Here is a 21,722-nt window from a genome sequence, read left to right on the forward strand (position 1 = left end):
ACGGGCGCTTCACTGTCCCAAACTAGAGCTTATGCACGCAGAGAATGACAGGCTCATTTCAACGATGCTACCACTGCTCACAGCTTTTTTGGGAACTTCTCTTTTAGACCTGTATGCTGGCATTCCCACCATTCTAGACGATCGTTGAGGGCAGGGACCTGGTCTTGTCATCTTTGTATTCCAGCACAGAGCAGGGGGTCTGACCCACAGGAGGGCTGTACAAATGGAGCTGAATAAATGAAGTTCTCTCAGACTCAATCAGTGACTCAAACAAGATTAGCCTCAGTATTTTAAAGTCATACATTATTTTTCTTCTCTAAGAAAGACTTCTGATTTTACTTACAAGACTTGACTACTCAGGAGATCTGACACCTTCCAAAAACCAAACCTACCCCCAAAGACAGACTTCCCACCACTACTGAGGTATTCAAACATGTGGAACAGCCCCTCAGGGAATTCCCAGCGACTAAGAATGCAGGGTGAGTGGCAGCTGAGCAGAACACGGGTCCCACTGCTGGGGTTCATGGGAAGAGCGACTTTTGCAATAAGCAAGTTGCAGAGCTCTCAGTGGGGACGTGAGTCCCCCACTCAGACCAGGCCACCAATGGACTTCCAGGGGCCTCTGAAATGGTACAGATGAGCTTCTGTGTTTTATTGATGAGGAAACTCAGGCCCAGAGAGATGAAGCAACTTGTCAGGCTGGGATAAACTGGTGTGGTGGACAAAAGCCTTCATGGTGGTCAGATGTGGTTCCCGATGCTGCTCTGATGTGTGACTTTGACAACCTACTTAATCTGGGGAGTCTGTTTCTTTATCTGTAAAATTGGAATAATAGTACGTACACCTCACCAATTGCCCCAGATAAGGCATGGCACTCAATGAATGTTTGTTACACTGAAAAAAAAAGAGCCAGAAAAATAGAATGCTTCAGTGCATCCAGACTGTGGTGAGTGAGTGTCATAAAAGCTCCAGACTGTGCTGATGGGTCCCGGGGCCCCAGGCCTTCAAGTCCACCTAACGAGTGAGTTCCACATTCACCCAGACACCCATTCATTTTCCAGTGGGAAGGAGCCGACTGGCATCAGAACAAGAGGGCACTCTGAAGGGCGCTGGACACCAGGGCAGGAGAAGTACCTCGCCCGCATAACGGTTGCGCAAATTCAGGGACGCCATGAAGTTGGAGTAATCTTTCTTCACACAGGCCGGGCGCTCGGTTAGCTGAGTTGCCTACAGACAAATATCGATAATTACTTCAGACTGTTGCAACAAGTTTTCCTCGTGTTTACTGTGGCTAAACCTAAGCCTAGTTAAGAAGTTTAGATCCACGGGTTATTAAAAACCTTCAGCGCTGGCCAGTTAACAAAATGAAATATTTTAGAACACCCTCCAGACTGATATGTCCCATGGAAAACAAGAAAAATTCCTCTGGAAGGCAGCTTGTACTATAGCTTCACTTTGCCATCCTGACTACTGTCACCCCCAGTGGTGAATAGGCCTTCACAACAGAAATAATCACCAGCTTATTGTGAAAATCATAGTAATCTGCAATGGAAATGCTGTGAAGTTGACGCTTCACAGATGTCTTCTCTGTGGAGGCATGCTGGCGTGTAACGTGACTTAAAGATGGTAAAGGGTGACTGAAGGTGAGAGCAATGACAGCAGAACCAGCAAAAGCCAGCAAGGGCTCTTTCTTAAACACCAACTGGCTGCTGACAGCCTAATGGTGAAGACAAAATGGACACCCTAAATTAACAGGCAACCCACAGAATGGAAAAAACATCTGCAAATCACACATCCCCCTTCCTCTGCTTCAGCTTCAGCCTCAGTCCTGAGCCCACCTCCCAGCTCCCAGGACTTGGGGTCCCAGTGACATCTCTCCCTAGCCCTGGCTGGTCACTGCTCCCACGCATGCTCTCAGCTACAGCTCCGTGCAGTGTCATTGAAGGCCTCCAGCACGCGTCTAAATGACCACTTTCCACGATTCCCTTCAGCCCCATTCACTACAGATCAGCACAACTCACTGACATCTTGACATACAGATATGACTAGAGAAAATGAACTTCTCAGTTGTTGGAATTAAAAGGGATTTTTTCAGGGGGAGTGGGTGGGGAGAAAGAAGGTCAGGGGAAGAAAATAAAAATTTTTGGAAAAATCAAAACACAAGCAAGAACAAAAATATATGGTTTTCTCATAAAATTATTAAGCTAGTTTATTTAAAAAGAGGTCATGTACGGCCAGCCCTGGTGGCCTAGTAGTAAGTTTGGCGTGCTCCACTTTGGCAGCCTGGGTTTGGTTCCCAGGCGTGGACCTACACCACTCATCTGTTACTGGCCGTGCTGTGGTGGCAACTCACATACAAAAAGAGGAAGATTGGCAGCAGATGTTAGCCCAGGGCAAATCTTTCCCAGCAAAAAAAAAAAAACGGTCATGTAAAACTGCTTTCCATTTTTTAGAAATAGTGTGGCCTTTGGCATCAAACAGGCCTTCGTTGGAACCTGGCTCTGCCATCAACCAGCTGTGAGACCCTGAGGAGGTCACTTGCTGTCCCTGAGCCTCAATGTGCTCCCCTCTAAAGTGGGGATGACAGTGGCCCTCTCCCAAGCTGTACTGGACTCAGCAACCTTCACAAAGCCTACAGTCCTTGGGGCAGCAAACGGCACTGGCGGGCCACAGTGCAGGCAGCTCCCGGCCTTGCATAACTGCTCTGACTGTTCCAGCTTACACCCAGTGCTCCAAGGGGTGGCAAGGCAGATGGCACTGCAAGGTATTCTGGCTCAGGTGTCTGGGCAGCATGACCCAGTGGCCTGAAATCGCGCTTCTGAAATGGCCTCCACAGCTGCTCTCCCCTCGGTGCTGTCTGATGGGGAGACGTCACTCTGGTAGGCTCCTGCACTTTCTGTGGAGCAGGGGCACCTTGGCCAGGATCTCCAGCATAACCAACAATCAGAACACACAATAAAAAGTATCCTTCCCTCTTTAGTAACAGAAAATGGAAAACCTAACCTAAATTTAATTTTGAGGAAAAAGATTTAAATCTGGGGGCTGGCCCAGTGGCGTAGTGGTTAAGTTTGCGCTCTGCTTCAGTGGTCCGAGGTTTGCAGGTTTGGATCCTGGGCATGGACCTACACACTGCTCATCAAGTCATACTGTGGTGGCATCTCACATACAAAATAGAGGAAGACGGGCAGGGATGTTAGCTCAGGGCCAATCTTCCTCACACACACACACACACACACACACATTTAAGTCTTTTAGGCAAAATCGCTCTCTCCCAAGTCAGCTGGCTAGATCCTAGAGGACTACGAGTTGTTACATGCATTCTTAATCGATCAGTCCGGCTTCTGGTCTCTTCTTATCCTCTCAAAGTGGTAGAGGGACCCAGGTTGGAGAGCTGATCTCATGCCACCAGGCCTTGTCAGAGCAGGGAGATCTAGGGGCTGGCAGCTTGGTCTGTAAATGCAGGCTGTGCCTGGCTCTGTTGGCTGTGTTTGGGATGCAGATGTCTTCAGAGAGAACACAGTCATCTCCAGGTGAGAGATCCGAGGATCACGTGAGGTGTGAGAAGACACCAGCTTCCTCGGGCACAGCCACAGGTCTGGCACAGAGGCCAAGGGCACTCAGGCTGCCTAACAGGCTCCTCCTTTCCTGTCATGGCCACATTGAGAACTCACAGGGCCGCCATCCCTCCCAGATGCTCAGCCTCTGCAACTCCACTGTATCATGTCCTTAAAAGACAGGCAGGCAGTCTCTCCCTACCCCAGCCTGAGAGAGAGTCAAGAAGCACAAATGATACATGCAGTTGTGCTATGTTCAGCTGGATGGACAGAGGCCCTGGGCCCTGAGGTTGGGAGACGCCAAAACGCAACACTGCCGGTCAGATCACCTGTTGTCAAGCTCCTGCTCTGATCCTAGGCTCTAATTTAGCTCAGAAAGCACTGTTTAGTAGACCCACTGTTCTCTAAATTACCCTCAAGCAGAACAAGACAGAGTTGAAGACGTGTGTGAAGTTCCGCACCTGCTGAAAACAGGACTATAAATGTTTCAGGTCAAAATGACTATAAAATAAATGCTGTTCACGTCTAATAGAGATCAGTTCCCTTCCTCATGGATGTGGATAAGCAGAAATCCCATGTGATCAAGCTTATATCTCAATCAATCCATATTTTCAAAACTGATGCACAGTAAGGAAATACCTGTTTTATTTATTTATTTATTTAATTTTAATTTCTTTATTATTATTTTTTAAAGATTTTATTTTTCCTTTTTCTCCCAAAGCCCCCCGGTACATAGCTGTGTATTTTTAGTTGTGGGTCCTTCTAGTTGTGGTATGTAGGACACTGCCTCAAGCATGGCTTGACGAGCGGTGCCATGTCCGTGCCCAGGATCTGAACTGGCGAAACCCTGGGCTGCTGAAGCAGAGTGCGTGAACTTAACCACTCGGCCACGGGGCCGGCCCTGGAAATACCTATCTTAATGACCAGCTTTCCTCTGAACGTGGGGATCTCTTACCTGATTCCAACCTGCTGACAGACACTGTGAGCACCCCGACATGTGCAGCATGTGGGTGCCCAGGTGCCTTTTGTGAAAAGACACCTACGAGTTTTGGCCTTTTCTCCCTGCACTATGGCTCCCACAGTTGAAGGAGATCACTGCTCCCCAGGAGGCACACACATACCCCAAGAGTTGTGTTCTGCTTGTTGTAGCTGGCAAAGTGAAGGATGCTCTCAGTGGCCATGGCCAGCCCTGTGTGCTGGGACAGTCCCGACACCCAGTTCTGATGTTTGTTCAGATATTCCTAAAATAGGAAAAAAAATGCTGTTTTATTTTAAAGCTAAAAATAAACCTTTATAAAATAAGGCGTGAGGCAGCAGAGCAAATACTGCTCTAGTGCTAGGTCTGCCCCTTCCTGACTGGCTGTGGGACCCTCAGTAAGTTAAAGCCCTCTGGCTGGCTGCTGCTCATGTGTGAATGAGGACAAAGCCCGATCCCAGAGCGGCTGGCACCCAGTAAATGTGAGAGGACCACTTATTCCTTTAGTACATCTTTGCTGACCCTCTGCCACCTGCCATGTACTGCACTAGCCACCGGGGAAAGAGAGCTGCAGAGCCCTGGTCCTGCTGTCAACAAGTGGGCAGTTCTGCTGCAGCACCCCTGCTGCGAAGGGGGGCGTAAGGGACAGCAGGAAGGCAGAACAAGTGCCTGAGTCTGCCTGGCCAACCAGTGAAAGGGGGCACCGGGACAAAGGGACACCTGGCAGAGCCAGGAGGTGTGAGGGGGCCCAGAATTGCAGGAGTGGCAAGACCAAGGGGCAAGACAGCAGGGGGCAAACCCAATCAGAGTCAGGCCAGGGCCAAAAAGCCTCGGGTACCAAGCAAAGGAGTTCAGGGTGAACTGTGTAACTCTCCTCAGGAAAATGACAGCAAGCATTTACACGTAAAACCATGCCACTGGTTTGGGAGGGTTCCTGAAGCCTCAGAAACCCAATCAAGGACCCCACAGTGATGGGGAGAGGCTAACGAGCACACATAGCAGGGAGGTACACTGAGCAGAGTTGCTATTGAAACGGGCTAGTGTGGTGGCAGCATAGAGGACAGTTCAAGGCTGGGCTGAGGCTGCAGACAGGAAGCCCAGGCAGGACGGGGACAGTGAGGCTGGGCAGTGAGGGGTGGATAGCAGGTGGGGTGGGGGTTCAGACAGATTGATGTGCAGGGGAAATGGAAACAGAGGGCCTGGGGCAACAACCTGGGGATGCCTGGTAGAAGTATCAAGACCATTTCAAACCTTTTCATTTTCCACTTCCTTCTGAGGCCAGGCCTGAGAAAATAAACAGCTCTCCCTATTGACCTCTTTTTTGTCCACTAAACCCTTTTAGGAATGAAAGGGGTCTTCTCTTCTTTAGACTGCAGCCTTGGGAGCGGAGGCCTCTTTCCTCTACGTGAACCAAAAGAAATCAGACATTTCCTAAATATCAACAATCTGAGAAATGACCACAGTCCGAAGAATACTAGTGTATACACTAGACAGCTACAGTCGCCAGGTTACAGGCGTGACTCAGCTACAAGGGCCAGCTTTGTCCGGCTTAGCTGGTAGCCTGCCCAACACTGGAATCCATCTTTTTCATTCCCCCAATTGCTCCACCCTTGCTGCTCCAACACTTTGTGGAAGGCGAAACTTTATGGTGACCCTAGGCTCAACCCATGGGTTCTTGCAAAATGCATTTCCAAACAGCCTCCAAGGCTCTTGGAGCAGCTGCTCCATCCTTCCTGGATCCAACACCCAGAAACACTTTGGAACTAGCTTTATCTTGAGAAATGTTGCCCAGGTCAACTTCACGAGCTCCTCTTGATGCAACTGCTCTTGGTGAAGCCAGATTTCTTCTAGTGGCATTTTCCTTATCTTTGACCCCTTTTAAGGCTACTCTTTCCTCTCACATATTGTGGTGTTTTTGTTCTGTCTCTGATTGACCATCTTCAACAATGGCTCACCTTGCAGTCATTTTACTTTAGAGGCAGTGCTTTGGTCTGAAGGGACTCACGTGCTGCTACCTGTGCAGCCTAGACAGAGCTCTAAGGGGATGAGTCCCAGCTCTGCTGCCGCTTCAGCAGCCTCGCTCCAGGCCCTGCACTCAGTGGAGGTGCATGCAGTGCACTCTGCCCTCGGAGCTGCTGCTGCTGCCGGCCTGCCACGCCTCCCAGCCCCCCACACTGCCCTCACCCATCTTGCAAGCAGCCCCAAGTCCTGCCACAAACCCGGCACCTCACCTGGTTAAGTGGTCAGGTTCTTGGGCCTGCCCACCCACGGATCCCACCACACCTGTCCCCCTAGGCCCTGACCAGTACATTTACCCCACAAGGTGTTCCTAACACAGATCAGCCTCTCAGGCTCCTATTATTTTCCAATACTAGACTGTTTTGTCTCTGCTCACACTAGTGCTGTTTCTCTTTTGAGTTTGCTGTGTCTGTGTAAAGCTCTTTGTATAGCTGGAAGGAACTTATCAAGATTGCTTTTTGACGATTTCAAGTCAGTACCTGTAGGTGGGACTTGGTAACCGTAGGCGCCCACTTCATCGCCTCCTGTAGGATCATCCCACAGCGTGCAGCAAAGTCCTTCACGATGCTCTGGAAGAGGGCGTGATCCACCCAAAGTCAGTGTATCTGGACTGTCAGAGGACAGCCAGCTGCATACTGTAGTTAGTTACTCTTATGGGCTGAACTGTGTTCCCCAAAACCCAAGCTCTAACCCCCAGAACTTCAGAATATAACTGGATTTGGAGATACGGTCTTTAAACAGGTGATTAAGTTAAAATGGGGTCATCAGGGTGAGGCCTAACCCACTCTGACTGGTGTTCTTCTAAGAGGAGATTATGACAGTCACGCACAGAGGAAAGACCCTGTGAGGGAACAGGACAAGGCAGCCGTCTACAAACCAAGGAGAGAGGCTTCAGAAGAAACCAACCCTGCTGACTCCTGGAACTTGGACTTCCAGCCACCAGAACTGGGAGAAAATAAACTTCTGTTGTTTCAGCCTCTAGTCTGTGGTACTTTGTTATAGCAACCCTAGCAACTAACACAGTGACAGTGTTCTAACACCAAGGCTCCCAGGTACAGGGAGTGTGCACATATCCTGGTCTGTAATTCTTTCATGAGGCTGTGTGGCAGGGTACACACACACAGCCCATCACATGGCCACAGTGCAACACGTGTCCTGAGTCAGTCACTGAAGGGCAAGGCAGGTCCCAGAGGTAAAAACCACTGCAGATACCTTGTCACTGGGTGGGGAACTCCTGTGGGCACCTGGTTTGGCTGGGAGGTGCCAAGGTTGGGATGTGACCCAGCCCCAGGCTGGGTGAGTCTAGCCTGAGGTGAGCCCCAATCTGCCACAGCGAGGGCGAGTCTGATCTAGCAGGGCACATCTTCCTTATCCAGAGCTGTTTACTCTGCCTGATTCCCATGGCGCAGCACAAAGCCAAAGTCATGTTTCTCTACTACCACACTAACAGACAGCTAGCACACCTCAGAGCAGTGAAGCTCGTCTGAAAGTCATGCTTGCTGAATGCGACTTTGAGACACTATAAACTGACAGGTAGCTGAAAATCTCTTTGGCAGCTGAACCAAGAAAAGAGCTAGGAGTTAGCATGGTTGAGTGGCAAGAACAGGATTCACAGACAGACAGACAGACCTGGGAATGAGTCACCATCCCGCTCATATGGGGTGACCCTGGCAACTGAGGTTTCTTCACTTGTGGGATGGGGTCAGTACCACTCACACCCCACACTCCTGGGGCGTGAGTCACAGAATATATGGAAAGTGCCAGCCTTGACTGACTCCGGCGACAGCAGTGAAAACGGCTCTTAATAAGGGGACCACTCTGGGCCTACCTCTCGTGCTTCACAGGTGTCAGGAACGGTGATCCGATAGGGGGCGTCGGGGATGTCGTAGTAAGGCTGGTCCTTGTGAATATCCTGAAAGCACAACAGGGCTCTTGCAACCCACCTTTCCTGAGCTGTGCCTCCAGCCAACACAGGGCAGCAGAGCCTCTACTTCCCTTCCCCTACTTGTCCTGCCTGTGACAGGCTTCCAAACTTGTGGCAGCTTACTGGGAAAGGCCAGGGTGGGATTTGGACCTCCAACCCCCAATTCAGCCACTCATAGCACATATTACACTTGGGCATATGGAGGGCAGGGACACTCACGGCGCTAAGCGACAGCGACAGGGTCTGGAGGATGTCCAGCATGGTCTTCAGCACCGTCCCGCTCCAGAGCAAGTGGGGAAACCTGCACCAAGAGCCACTTCTCAGGGCCCAGGAGCCAAATCTCCAAGGAACCCACGTTCCTTAAAGAGCTGCTTCAGTGGTAGGAGGAGGTCAGGAGGTCTACGAAGCTGGGTGCCCACTCCCCAGACCCCTGCCAGCCCCACTCCTCAGGGCCAGACATGGCCCCTAGTGACATGCTCCCAACCTGACGCCCATTATATTGGTTACACACTAGCCAGGACACACTCACCACTGCCTCTAAGTGGTACTCATTTTTGACCAGGACTCCCCAATATTTTTACAGCATGGAACAAAGAGAAAATGGCAGTATTTGTGCGACACCCTACAGAGAAGCAGCTGCTCCTGAACGTGGCGGCCTCAGGGCTGAGGAGGACAGTCTCTGCACTATGACTCATCGTGGCCCACTGCTCAGGTGGCCCACCTCAGACACACGCCCCACATATGCTGAACTTGCCCTCTGGTCCCGCTTGGACCAGGCACACAGCATCTGTGGAAGGCTCCAAAATGTCTGGACGCTTGTGGGGAGCTGTGAGCAGGCCTAGTGTGGCTGTTTGCTGCCTCTGGCCTTCACACTGCAAAGAGGCTGGCCTAGCCTACCCTTGAGGGTTCTTGTCTGTTTGGGGGCATGTCCCACAAGAGTCTGCTTTGGCTCCCAGCACAGGCAGCCTAGAGTGGAAAAAGGTCAGTGTGGGCTTTCCTTTCTCTCTGAGGATCCAAGAAGACATCAATTCTACCAGCAGACCTCTGGCTGAGCCCTGGGCTAGAAGATAATACTTAGGATGGCTGAGAGCTTCCAGAGCAAGCCAGGGAGGCTCTGTGGCAGGGGAGAGTGGGCTGGGTCTCACCATGGAGGGTGGGTTTCAGAGACACAGGGACATGACCCCTCTGGTAAGGAGACATACCATAAGTAACAATGATAGCTCAGAATAAGCGGAAGTTTCAGGAGCAAAATCCAGACTCTGCAGCAAACTCACTGACATTCTGTGGGAGGCTGCATCGCCCTTTGAGAGTTTTAATTCTGATTCCTCCTTTTCTGGACCAACAATGTAAGGAGGATTCTTCCCTGCATTCCACATCTGCAAGTTCACACACACACGTGCGTGCACTCACACAGAGCATTAGAAGGAAAACGAGCTTACTTATCCACCAGACCAGATAGATACTTGTCCGCCACCCTCCGTATCCTCTTGTGAATGTGGTTGAAGTTCACCAGGAGGAACTGCGCGTGCCGTTCCAGCTCCTCTTCGTTCTCCTTGGTCTTAGCCTGGAGATTCAGAAGAGAAAGGTACGATAGGTGCCCTCTGTATGCCCCCCCACAGACACCGGCTTGTGCTCTGACAAGGCTTACTTTATCTGCCATCATGTTCAGGAAGGCGTCAAATACTTTATCTGCGACGGCAATCACACACTGCATCATCCCTAAAAAGAGGAGGTTTCCATGGGTCAGGAGCATCAACAGAAAGGGACCTGACCCAGCTCCTTTCAAACATTTTGTATGAGGGGCCGGCCCCGTGGCCGAGTGGTTAAGTTCGCACGCTCTGCTTCGGCAGCCCAGGGTTTCACTGGTTTGGATCCTGGGTGCAGACATGGCACCACTCATCAGGCCACGCTGAGGCGGGGTCCCACACAGCACAACCAGAGGGACCCACAAATATACAACTATGTACTGGGGGGGGGGGTTTGGGGAGAAAAAGCAAAAAAAAACATTTTGTATGGACATGATCTTAGACTTACAGAGGAGTTGCAGAAGAGAGCATAGAGTTCTCACATACCCTTGAGCCAGCTTCCCCTGATATTAATATCTCATTTGTCAAAACTAAGAAACAGAAGTTGATACAATATTATTTCCTAAATGTCAGGCTTTATTTGGACTTATAAGGATATATTTATCAGGATTTATTTGGATTTCCCCCATTTTCCCGCTGGTACCCCTTTTTGTTCCAGGACCCCACCCAGGACACCATGTGGCATTTACTCATCATGTCTCCTGTCTCCCCGAGTCTGTGCTGATTCTTCAATCTGTTCTTGTCTTTCATGACCTGGACACTTCTGAAGAGCACAGGTATTTTTTTTTCCTGAGGAAGATTAGCCTTGTGCTAACATCGGTTGCCAATCTTCCTCTTTTTTTTGCTTGAGGAAGATTAGCCCTGAGCTAACATCTGTGCCAGTCTTCCTCTATTTTGTATGTGGGTTGCCACCTCCACATGGCTGAAGAGTGGTATAGGTCTGTGCCCAGGATCTGAACCCGCAAACCCGGGCTGCCAAAGCGGAGCATGCTGAACTTAACCACTATGCCATAGGGCCAGCCCCGAGCACAGGTATTTTGCAGGATGTCCCTCAATTTAGGTTTGTCTGATGCCTGTTCATGATTAGACTAAGCTTATAGGACTCCAGGGAAAATATGCATCATATCAGGGGGGATACGAAATAATTATCTCCTATCGGTGGTGAGGGTGACCTTGATCACCAGGGTACAGTGTATCTGCCAGGCTTCCCACCGTCCAGTCACTAGTTCTCCTCTTCCATACTCTGTTCTTTACAAGTGAGTTACTGCATCCAGCCCACACTCAGGGAGAGGAATTAAGCACCACCTCCTGGAGAGAATCTGTTGCCTTAAGTTAAAACCACCACAGTAACTGGGAATTACTTTGGGAAAGATATTTTGAGGTTATGCAGATATCCTATTTCTCCATAAAATTTTGCCCACTAAGTCCAGCATCCATCAGTGGGTTCTGCAGATGGCAGCTTCTGTGGTTTTCATGGGAATTTTCTATTTTCCTTATCCTTTCTACCTTTAGTAATTGGAATTCTGTAAGGAAGGTTTGTCCCTTCTTCCCCATGTTTTATTTATTCAATCACCTAATCAGTATGGACTCACGGACATTTACTACATTCGCTGGGTAATGCATCCGCTGAATCCAATCCCATCGTTGTTTGTTGCTCAAATTGTTTGAGCTTTGATTGCTTGGAGCTCTTTCAGGTTGGCTCCTGTGTTCTTGTGATGTGCCCATACGCTTTTTCTTTTTCTTCTCTTTCTTAGCATGACTTTACTGGCACTACAAGGTACCCCAGGCTCATCTTGTACTTCCCTGCTCCAGCCCTCCCTAGAATCAACCGTTTCTCCATGGAGCCTTGGTTCCTTTTACTGGAGAATGGTATTTAGAAACCAAGATCTGGGCACTGGGTGTGCTCGTTGTTACTGGGGTACAAAGCAGATTTTAAAAAGCAACGGCACAGCATGAGATCACAATGCTGAGGAGAGAAGTGTAATAAACAGCCAACTCGTCCTCCACAATGCTGTCCCTCTTACCCAGTGTCTTTACCTAGGATGGCTAAATGACAGGGCTCCAAGGCCAGCAAGGCAGAGAGAGTAGGCAGGTGCTGCACCTCTGTACCCTGGGCCCAGCAGAGCCTGAAACATAAAGAGGCACCTCATATCCTTGTTACCAGGATAAATGGGCCCACTAGCTCTCAGATATGAAAAGTGATTAGTGTGACCTGGACAGATGCCCAAGTGTAGAGAGAGGTTGTTTTCTTTCTTCTTCTTTTTTTTTGTGAGGAAGATTGGCCCTGAGCTAACATCCCTGCCCATCTTCCTCTATTTTGTATGTGAGATGCTGCCACAGCATGGCTTGATGAGTGCTGTGTAGGTCTGTGCCAGGGATCCAAACCTGCAAACCCCAGGCTGCCGAAGCTGAGTGCATGAACTTAACCACTATGCCATGGGGCCGGCCCCAAGAGAGAGGCTGGTTTGGTGGGTGAAATCTCGTTTTTGGGGCTGTGTATTTAGTGTAATATTTTTCCATAAAGGTCTTAGGAAACTGAAATTGTAAGTTCCTAATAAATAATAATCAGATGGTGGTCAGATGCCAATCATTATCATAAGAATAATTATACAATCATATAATATGATATATCATCATTATAATAATTTTATTATAATTATAATAAAATGCTATTATATTTTTTTTGCTAGTATATTTTTTTACTTAAAAAAGCCACTCCCCTTTTGCACTGCAGGCTAATTCTGGATTACCAGTGTACTGACCAACGGGGTTGCCGGCAGGCAAGCAGCAGGCTCCTGCCATCCCCGTCCTGCACTGTGGGAGCACAGGAGGCTCGGCTGACACCTGCACAGAGGAGGCGCCAGCCATCCTCTTTGGGAGGTGGTAGATGTTTCATATAACCTCTCTCCTGGTTGGTTCTGAAAATTCATGAATAATATGTCTCCAAAGATATTTCCTTTCCACCTCTCATGTTTTAGGAGAGAAAAGGAAGGGAGAAGTAAACTCAATAGGTTTATTGAGCATTTATTGGCTTAACCTAAGTACCATACTCAAAACAAAAACAAATAATCCATTTGAGATCATGTGGAAAAGTATGGCGTACCAAGAAAACTACAAGTGTCCGTGAAGAGCAAATGAGTCCCCAGTGCAATTTAATTTCTTTTTATGACACAGAAACAGAAAAACAGAGCTTAGGAGAGAATATTTAGCTTCAGAAAGGCACCTGATTCAGTCTCTAGATATTATCATTAGGAGGCTGGCAAAATGTGATAAGTTCTTGAGCCCCTAGGGGCTGGTGGTCTCAATTTTTTGTTATTGCTTACTCTTCCTCCTAGAAGCAAAGAATCTCAGGGTGACCCAACTGTCTTGCACAAAATAGCTGCTAAATAAACAAGCACTGGGTGGATGGAGGGAGCAAATCAATGAAAAGCTCAGCCAGTGGTTAACAGTACCTCTACTACACCCCGAAATGGTCCTGGGGCATGTGTGTGAGGCCTTCTGAGTGTGGCGGCTCTCTTCTCCTGTATCCTGCACCCCAGTGGGAGGGGCTTCCTTCCCTACAAACGGCCTGCCTGCACCTTCCGCTGTGGCCTCTAACTGGCTCCTCCTCACTCCAGTTCTCCCTTCACTGCCAGCAGAGGGAGCTTTCAGAGAACCCTCATATCACCCTTCCTTGCCAACCCCACAAAAATAAATTCACGCGCCTAATTGCCCAACTCTGTTGTGCAGGAGTGCAAAGTGCTTTGCAAAGGACTTACTGGATAAAGGTCTTACATGAAGCAGCATCTCAGAGTCCCTGGTTTGATTTTTTTAAAAGATTTCTTCAAGGATTGATTTTTCAACAAAAGAAAAAAATGGTACAGAAGTGTCTGGGGATTAGGCCTCTACTGGCAAGAACAAGCTGACAGATTCTTCAGTGTGCCAACGGCTTTTGGCATGGAAAGGACTCCTCACTACTAACTGCACTTTATTCGTACTAAATTTATGAATTTTTTTTTTTTTGAGGAAGATTAGCCTTGAGCTAACATCTGCCACCAATCCTCCTCCTTTTGCTGAGGAAGACTGGCCCTGAGCTAACATCCATGCCCATCTTCCTCTACTTTTACATGTGGGACGGCCTACCATAGCATGGCTTGCCAAGATTTTTGTATTCTGAAACTTTCCCAGAAATGATGTAGCCCTTAAATCGGATGTGGCCCACAGGTCCTGAGCCACTGCCCTGACATTCTGGCCTGGCCTGATGGTGTCGTTGGAAGTGTTCGTGGTTCTGAGTGGGGTCTCCTCGTAATCAGCAGGACACTCAAGGTGTGGAGCCCCTTATGGCAAGGAACAGGGGCTGTACCCCACACCAAGCCCTCTAAGGGCTACTCTTGGCTAACAGAACAGCTTTAGCTGGCGACTCTGTGGGACGCCTCTGCCCATCACCTGCTGGATGCCCTTTCTACCTGGTCACCTCCTGAGACCAGGTATGACCCTATCGTGGGTGCTGGGCCTCTTCCTGGACTGTGTGGCTCTTTTCTGGTGTTCCCTTTTTCCTGATTACACAAGAGAAACAACTACTACACAAATACTTAATAGAAGAAATAAACATTTTATATATCTAAATATATATGTCATATATATTTATATACATATCACATATGTATATCCTAGTATATTTGCCATTCTTTTAAGCAAAATAATAAAAATATGTATTCATGATCAAAGTATGATAATTTGTCCACTGGAAGCCCTTTAAATTCCTTCTTGGTCCTCTCAGCCTGCTCTGGACATTTAAAAAGCATGACTGATTCCTGGCAACAACAAGAAGCTCTAGGTCCATCAACAACCATCTGAGGAGTCCAGGGTCCTTTCAGCAGAGGACAGGATCAGGGACTGAACTCTGGGGGCTGGAGTGCGCATGAGCACTGATGGTGGGCATGAGTGACCCACTGTCTGCTCTTGGGCCCTCACCGCAGTGGCAGAGCCAGAAAGATGTCTTTTTCACGGTTATATGTTCTATGCTGATCTTTCCAATGTAGTATGTAGCTTCATAAAACTATTTTCCCCAAGTAGACAAAAAATAGGGAGTCACATTCTTTTTTAACTATTACAGCTCAAATGATCACGAGAGTACTACAAAAATAAACTTACCAGACTTGTCTTTCTGAATAGCTTTATCTTCAAAGTAGCAGAACATTACCTGGAAGCGGTCAGGATCTGTTGAGCGTAGTACCCTAACAATGAGAACAGCTTTGAGTAAATTTGGAAAAATCCAGGCCCTCCCTATCACAGATGCTGCCCATAACTAGTGAGGTGTAAGGACCAGATGCCCTACGTCATTTAAAGGGGTGTATGCTGACACATGCTTTCTGGAGAGTGCTGTCCACCATCTCTCACAACATTCCCATACTGTTACACCCAGCAACTCATCACTATTGACCTGTCTTAAAAGGTTAGGTGCACAAGGATTCCCCTAATAGCGCTGGCTGAATGTCCATTAATAGGAGATGGGTCAGATAAACCAAAGTACATCCATTCAATGGCACGTCATGCAGCCACCAAAATGAGAGGTATTATTATGTGCTGCTACAGACAAACACTCAAGACCTGGTGTTACGTGAAAAAGCAAGGTGCAGGGGAAACAGGTCCAGCATGATCCCATTGCTGGGTTTCCTAAAGGCCTCCATGGGCCTTGTGTGTGTGTAGGATATATATGCCTGCATATGCTTACAAAATCTCTAGAAGAGAAAGCAAGAGACTATCAACAGGCGGGATCTCTGGATTTAGGGCTAGGAAAGTGAGACTTGTATTTTTCACCTTTAGCATCTTCTGTACCATTCCAGTGTTTTTTCTTCTCTTTTTTGTTTTAGGTACCATGGACATTTTTACTTTTATAGTAAAAAATATCTTTAACCTTGGGGGAAAAGGAAGAGAAAGAAGTGCATGCCCTTGACTCATGCACCCTGTGGAGGGCCAGCCAGGTTTGGAGGCCTCCGCTAAGATGGTGTGGGCACGTGCTTACACAGCTAGTGCTCGGCAGAGTGTGGCCGTGGACTTCTGCACCAACCCTTCTTGACTTAAGCCTCAGCAGGGCAGGCTGGATGGCTTTAAGACAGACATTCTCGAGTGCTCACAGGCACACAGCTTTAACAAATTTTCTCACATTTTCCACTTGGTTGTTTTAAAGTTCTCCCAGTAACCAGTGGCTGAGAATCTGAGGCAGTTCTTGAATAAAGGCTTCAGGGGTGCTTCTCTGTGCTAACAGAGTACTTCCCGGGATCCAGCAGGCAGCCCAAGGCAGGAACTGACTCTCGGGAACTGCCTGTGGGCCATGGGCCGTCCCCTTATAGTCTTCCTTTAGCAGTCCACTCAAGAGGCTGTCCTGAGAAGCTGAGATCACCGTTCCTGGGCACACTTGTGGGAAGTGGAAGGCAGCCCTGCCTGCAGGCACATGAGGCTGAGGGGATCAGGAGATTTTGCTGTTTTCTTCGCCCCTCTGCTTATTTCCAAGTTTTAGTGAAATGTTCTCCTATTACTTTTATAACTGAAAAAAAATTATAATGAAAAAAGGAAAGAAAGTCAAAAGCCCCTTGGCTCTGTGGGACTCGGGAGAGAATGGGTCATTAGTTTTCAAATTCTGTTCTGTGGTGGTGTCCTTGGGCTGCTGAGAGGCAGCGAGGAGGGAACTGAGTGGGAGCGTGGGGGCTCACTCCCACTTAACCAAAACAGCCTTAATCTCTTTTACATGTTGAGCTTCCAAGTAAAATTTCTCTTATCAGAGGGTTTTGTGGCATCAAATAAAGGTTAAAATAGTGGCATTTTCCAATATCACTCCTGTAAGAATTAATATTTTCTTTTTCAAACCATTTGAGAAAGACATTATTCTATAACTTACTGTACCAGTCCCGTGACTTAAACAAATAGGCTAAGTATAATCTGACCTTTTTTGGTGACAGGGATACATTACTCTGTAGCTAGTGTATTAGCTGCAGCCCAGGATACCTCAGGCCTTACCACAGTAGGTCTGCAGCATCCACACTGGCTAACAGGCGGCTGGGCTCCGAGCATCTTGGCTGCTTTTTCCAGCCTTCATTTATGAGAGGCAGCATGGCACAGTGCTTAAGAGACTATCAGAGTTTCAATTCAAATCAGAGATTATTACCTCAGGCAATCTACATAACTGCTCAGTGTCTCAGTTTCCTCATCTGTAAAATGGGTATGCAACAATGCTACCTCATAGGCTTACTGGAGAACGTGTCAAAACACGTAATTTAGCATAGTGCCTGGCATGGCATAACCACTCAATCTATGTTAATACTGGTATTGTCATAATGACAATTACAGATCATAACAATTATCATAGCTGTTAGGACCACTGTGACTGCAGCTGCATCCTGACCACCAAGTTGCTTTGGAGCAGGTCCTTGCCCTCCCACTTCCATTTGCTCTTTGTACTCCACTGTGGTCCTGGAAACCAGCTCAGTGAGTGTCTTAGAGCATTCTCACATTCTCATCGAGGGCTGGTTCCTGACAGGGGCTCTAGCCCAGCCAAGTGGACTGAGTTTACAACATCTATTGTGACCACTCAGAAGCCTATTTCCTATGGGTGTCGGGGTACGGTGGGGATGACAAGAGTTACACCCCTGAGGTGTTATTAGACTCGGCATTTGGTGCTCAGGAAGGAGGAGTACACAAGAAAACCAGAGTGTGTTGTGTTGTTGTTTGTTTCTAAGAAAGCTTACATATCTTGGGAGGAGTTGAAAAAAGTTCCATGCCTAGAAGCACAAAAATGTAAAAATCAGCTCGAATGTGGAAGTGCAGGGAGGTGAAGGCTTGCATACCTCATGTACTCCAGCCGGTAAACAGACAGGAGGTAGGTGGACATGGCGAAGTCCAGCTTGTTGATGAGGGCGGACACTTCGGGGGCTGGGTCCAGCAGGTTGATGATGGTGCTGCGGAGCTCACTCAGTTCAGCCTGGAGGGAAAAGAATGCTCAAGGGCTCACGCGGACACCAGGAGGGGAAGATGGCTCCTCCAGGAGCAAACCCTAGTGGCTAACACGTGTTAACAAGGACAACAAAGGATCTGCTTTCATTGTTCAAGAAAGCTTAGCAAACCCCCGCCCTGCATCATCTGTCCTTGGCAGGACAAGAATCCTTACGGGGGTGACCGTGTCGTTTTTCATGGCTGAGTTATACTGGAGGACAGAACGCAGTGGCTCTTTGCTGGGAAAGGTGAGCAGGGGGGACTTGGTGGCTATTTCGCAGACCCCCTCGTACCATTCTTCCGGCCAGAGTCCTGCAAAAGAGTGCACATGAGTGAGCCTACCACCTTGGTCAAGAAGCACTGCAGTGGGGTCGACACTAAGTCTGGAGCCGTGGGCCCTTTGTTCCAGCCAATTATCCTCAAAATGGGGCACAGAAACAAGTCTGTTATCTAACTTGGGCAGGTTTTCCCTAAGATATGTGGTATTCTCAGAACCCTAAACTACACGGGGGAAGCGTAACATTTGCAAATCCTGTAGGAAGCAGCAGCTGCATGTGGACTAACTTCGAAGGCACGCACATTCATAATCAGGTTGAGTCCCACCTCACCTGTTTTCTCACCCTGCACTCTGATTTCCCTGGGAGAGTAAACACACCCCTACCTGACCCCTCCACAGCGAATCCCATCAGTACGGAATAGAGCCAGAAATCCCGGAAGAGCTTCTGCAACCGTGGCTTAGCTTCCTTGATGGGTGGCAATCGACGGGTGAGCTGGTGAGCCAAGGAGAGAGGGAGAAAAGGTTATTTGCTCATGAAACCCTAAAACTTGCAGCTATAAAATCAATATTTGGTGACACAGGTAGAACTTACAATATGTCAAATAAAAAAATGCAAAATGTATAAATAAGATAAAATCAACCACAGATTCATTCTCCAAGCACGTTCTCAGAGAATGAGTCAGTCAGACTGGGTCTGAAAAGGCACAGTGAGCCGTGACCAATGCTTCTCAATAAGTTCACCAGTAAATGTTCATTCATTCAGCAAACATTTATTATCTAACATGCAGCAGGCATTGTGCCTGGGAGGTGAAAACCCTACACTCAAAGGCCTTTCTGCCTAGTTTGGAGGCAGGTAAGCAAACAATCACAGTGTGGCGAGCTCGCGGAGAAGGTGCCACAGGTCTCGATGTTAGCATGTGAGTAAACCTTAGGCAGGCAGAGAAGAGAGTGCAGCCCATCCAGCCACAGGAGCAGCAGGCCCAAGGCCTGCTTAGGGGAAGGCAACAATGAACTGGGGCTGGAGCTCAGGTGAAGGGATGTGATTGGGAGAAACAGGGAGATCGTGAGAAACATTGTGGGTCCCAGAAGTGGCTTTCAAACCTTCCCCAGCAGCACAAGCTTTTCAACCAGTAATCTTGGGCAGAATCCCAGTATGTGAAACGAGTAAAAGCAGAGTTACTGAGGTACAGGAGTAAGGGGCTAAAGGCCCTGCGTCCTACTCCAAACAGTGTCCTAGCCAGTGTGAAGAAGGGAGAGCGTCTCAGTTATGTAAAACGGTTGAAGTTGTGCACAACACCCGGCTGGACGAGTCGATCCTCACAGAACCCGCAGAGGACATCGAGGCCCCGCACAGTGATCATTAACTTGCAAGTGTTGGGGAGGGCTCCGCAATCCACACACTTCTGAGTGTCAAGCGTACGCCAGGGACACGGAGGTGGGATGGATGATGATGCCCATGGTGCGGGTGGGGGACAGCGAGATGGGCACCTGCACACATGGCTGGTAGGACTATAAATTGGTGCACTTCCTGGAAAGCAATTTGATAATATGCATAAAAAATTCTAAATATCCCCAATATTTCACCTAAAATCTCATCTCTAGGCATCTATCAAAAAAAAAAAAAGCTGATTTAGGCAGAAAAATGTAACATTTGTTATAACAGCAAAATAAACAGGAAAACACTGAATATCTACCTGAAAGGGATATTTGAATTAGTTACGGTGTATTAAAAATCCTATTTTCTAAGAATATTTGGTGTCAGGCAGAACTTACAATATGTCAAGTAAAAAAATGCAAAATGTATAAATAATAAGATACAGATTTACAATATACGTATATAAATATATATGCATAGAAAAAGAAGGGGGAAAAAAACAGCCACATATCATTTCCAGGTGGCTAGGTTGCCAGGAGTTTCCATTTTCTTTTTTAAAATTGTCTGTACTTCCTAGAGTCCTGCCATAAACATGTTTCTTCCACAATCAGAGGGAGGGCGCAGGTGCTGGCCCAGGTCTCAGCAACATGCTGTATGGGAGGACGAACAGTTTCTCCTCGAAAGCCACTGGGATGCTGGGTCCTTGTGGAGAGTCAGTCGAGATCTGGGGGTACTGGGTGGATTCTGGGAAGGTGCTGATGCAGTGGAGGAGCACTGTGGAGGGCAGCAGCGGACGGAGGTGTCTCCAGACAGGAAGCCCAGAGCCGCACAGAACACTGCCATGAAATCACAGTTGATGAGGGGCTTCCAGAATGCCAGTGACCAAAGATGGTAGGTCTGAGAATAAGGGGCTGTGGGACTGACTGTCTTTGAGGTGACGGACCTGCCTAGGATGAGGTCCCAAGTGATAGTGGAGACATGATGGGGTCCCAGAGAGCAACATTGGCTCGGTGTCCAAGGTCTATGTGGCTAAGAGGTTCTTGTGTCCTATAAAGAGAACTTGCCTTTGATGGTTATGGAAAAGGTCAGGCTTCCAGAACACTTCACTACCAATGGGATCAGAGGCTCCAAGTGACTGGGAGGTCCAAAGTGGTTTTGGCACAGGTGAGAGAAAATGACCCTCAAAAATCCCTCTTTGATTTGTGATCCTACTCCTCATCCTGTGAACTTTCTGGCTCCCTCCTAAGGACGTGGGCTTGGAAGTGCCTGGTGGGTTCCTGCTCTCTGATGGCTCCTGATCCCCAGGAAGGGAAGACTATGGTGGAATCAGAAAAGGCCCAAGAAGTGCTCTGAAGAATCCCGAGACAGACATGGTACAGCCATGGCTGGTTAGAATTCTGTGCAGGGGACACATTCCTATGCTTCAGGAAAGACAGAGGGAGCCAGGAGGTTCTAGAGAAGGGCCATAAGACAATGAAGGGGTCCTGTTTGGCCTCTGACACAGGAGGGGCAAAGGCTGAGAGGAAAAGGTTACAAGATAACTGACCTGCTTTCTCCTAAAAAGATCAGGATCAAAGAAAAAAGACCAAAATAGAGTCTAAAGAGACATAACAGCCAATACAATGCATGAACCCTAACTGGATCCTGGATTTTAAAAAAGCTATCAAAGGGGCTTGCCTGGTGGTGTAGTGGTTAAGTGTGTGCACTCCACTTCAGTGGCCCAGGGTTCACAGATTTGGATCCCAGGTGCAGACCTACACACTGCTTATCAAGCCATGCTGTGGCGGCATCCCACATACAAAACAGTGGAAGACTGGCACAAATGTTAGCTCAGTGACAATCTTCCTCAAGCAAAAAGAGGAAGATTTGCAATGGATGTTAGCTCAAGGCCAATCTTCCTCACTGAAAAAAAAAGCACTATCAAAGAAATCAGGGAGAAATCTGACGTGGACTGGATGTCTGATATATGAGAGAAGGACTGTGATCTTCCCAGATGTAACAGTGGCACAGAGCAGCTCCAGAGCCCAGGGTTGAATAGTTGTG

The 21,722-nt window shown here is 48.2% G+C and overlaps 1 protein-coding gene across 2 annotated transcripts in view; it reads right to left on the minus strand.

Annotated features, from left to right (window-relative positions):
* The window catches only part of PI4KA (phosphatidylinositol 4-kinase alpha), a 146,160-nt gene that overhangs the window by 29,043 nt on the left and 95,395 nt on the right, over window positions 1-21,722 (minus strand). For both annotated transcript variants that reach the window (XM_044775428.2, XM_044775430.2), the window contains exons 20-30: window positions 18,689-18,797; window positions 18,203-18,339; window positions 17,883-18,016; window positions 15,193-15,275; window positions 10,122-10,192; window positions 9,913-10,037; window positions 8,693-8,774; window positions 8,378-8,461; window positions 7,029-7,118; window positions 4,676-4,795; window positions 1,135-1,227 (exon numbers count right to left, since the gene is read on the minus strand). In XM_044775428.2, the coding sequence (XP_044631363.2) occupies window positions 1,135-1,227; window positions 4,676-4,795; window positions 7,029-7,118; window positions 8,378-8,461; window positions 8,693-8,774; window positions 9,913-10,037; window positions 10,122-10,192; window positions 15,193-15,275; window positions 17,883-18,016; window positions 18,203-18,339; window positions 18,689-18,797 (1,128 nt within the window). The remainder of the gene's footprint in view (window positions 1-1,134; window positions 1,228-4,675; window positions 4,796-7,028; window positions 7,119-8,377; window positions 8,462-8,692; window positions 8,775-9,912; window positions 10,038-10,121; window positions 10,193-15,192; window positions 15,276-17,882; window positions 18,017-18,202; window positions 18,340-18,688; window positions 18,798-21,722) is intronic.

The sequence above is a fragment of the Equus asinus genome, chromosome 8, assembly GCF_041296235.1.
Source record: "Equus asinus isolate D_3611 breed Donkey chromosome 8, EquAss-T2T_v2, whole genome shotgun sequence".
In the NCBI taxonomy this organism is placed as follows: Eukaryota; Metazoa; Chordata; class Mammalia; order Perissodactyla; family Equidae; genus Equus; species Equus asinus.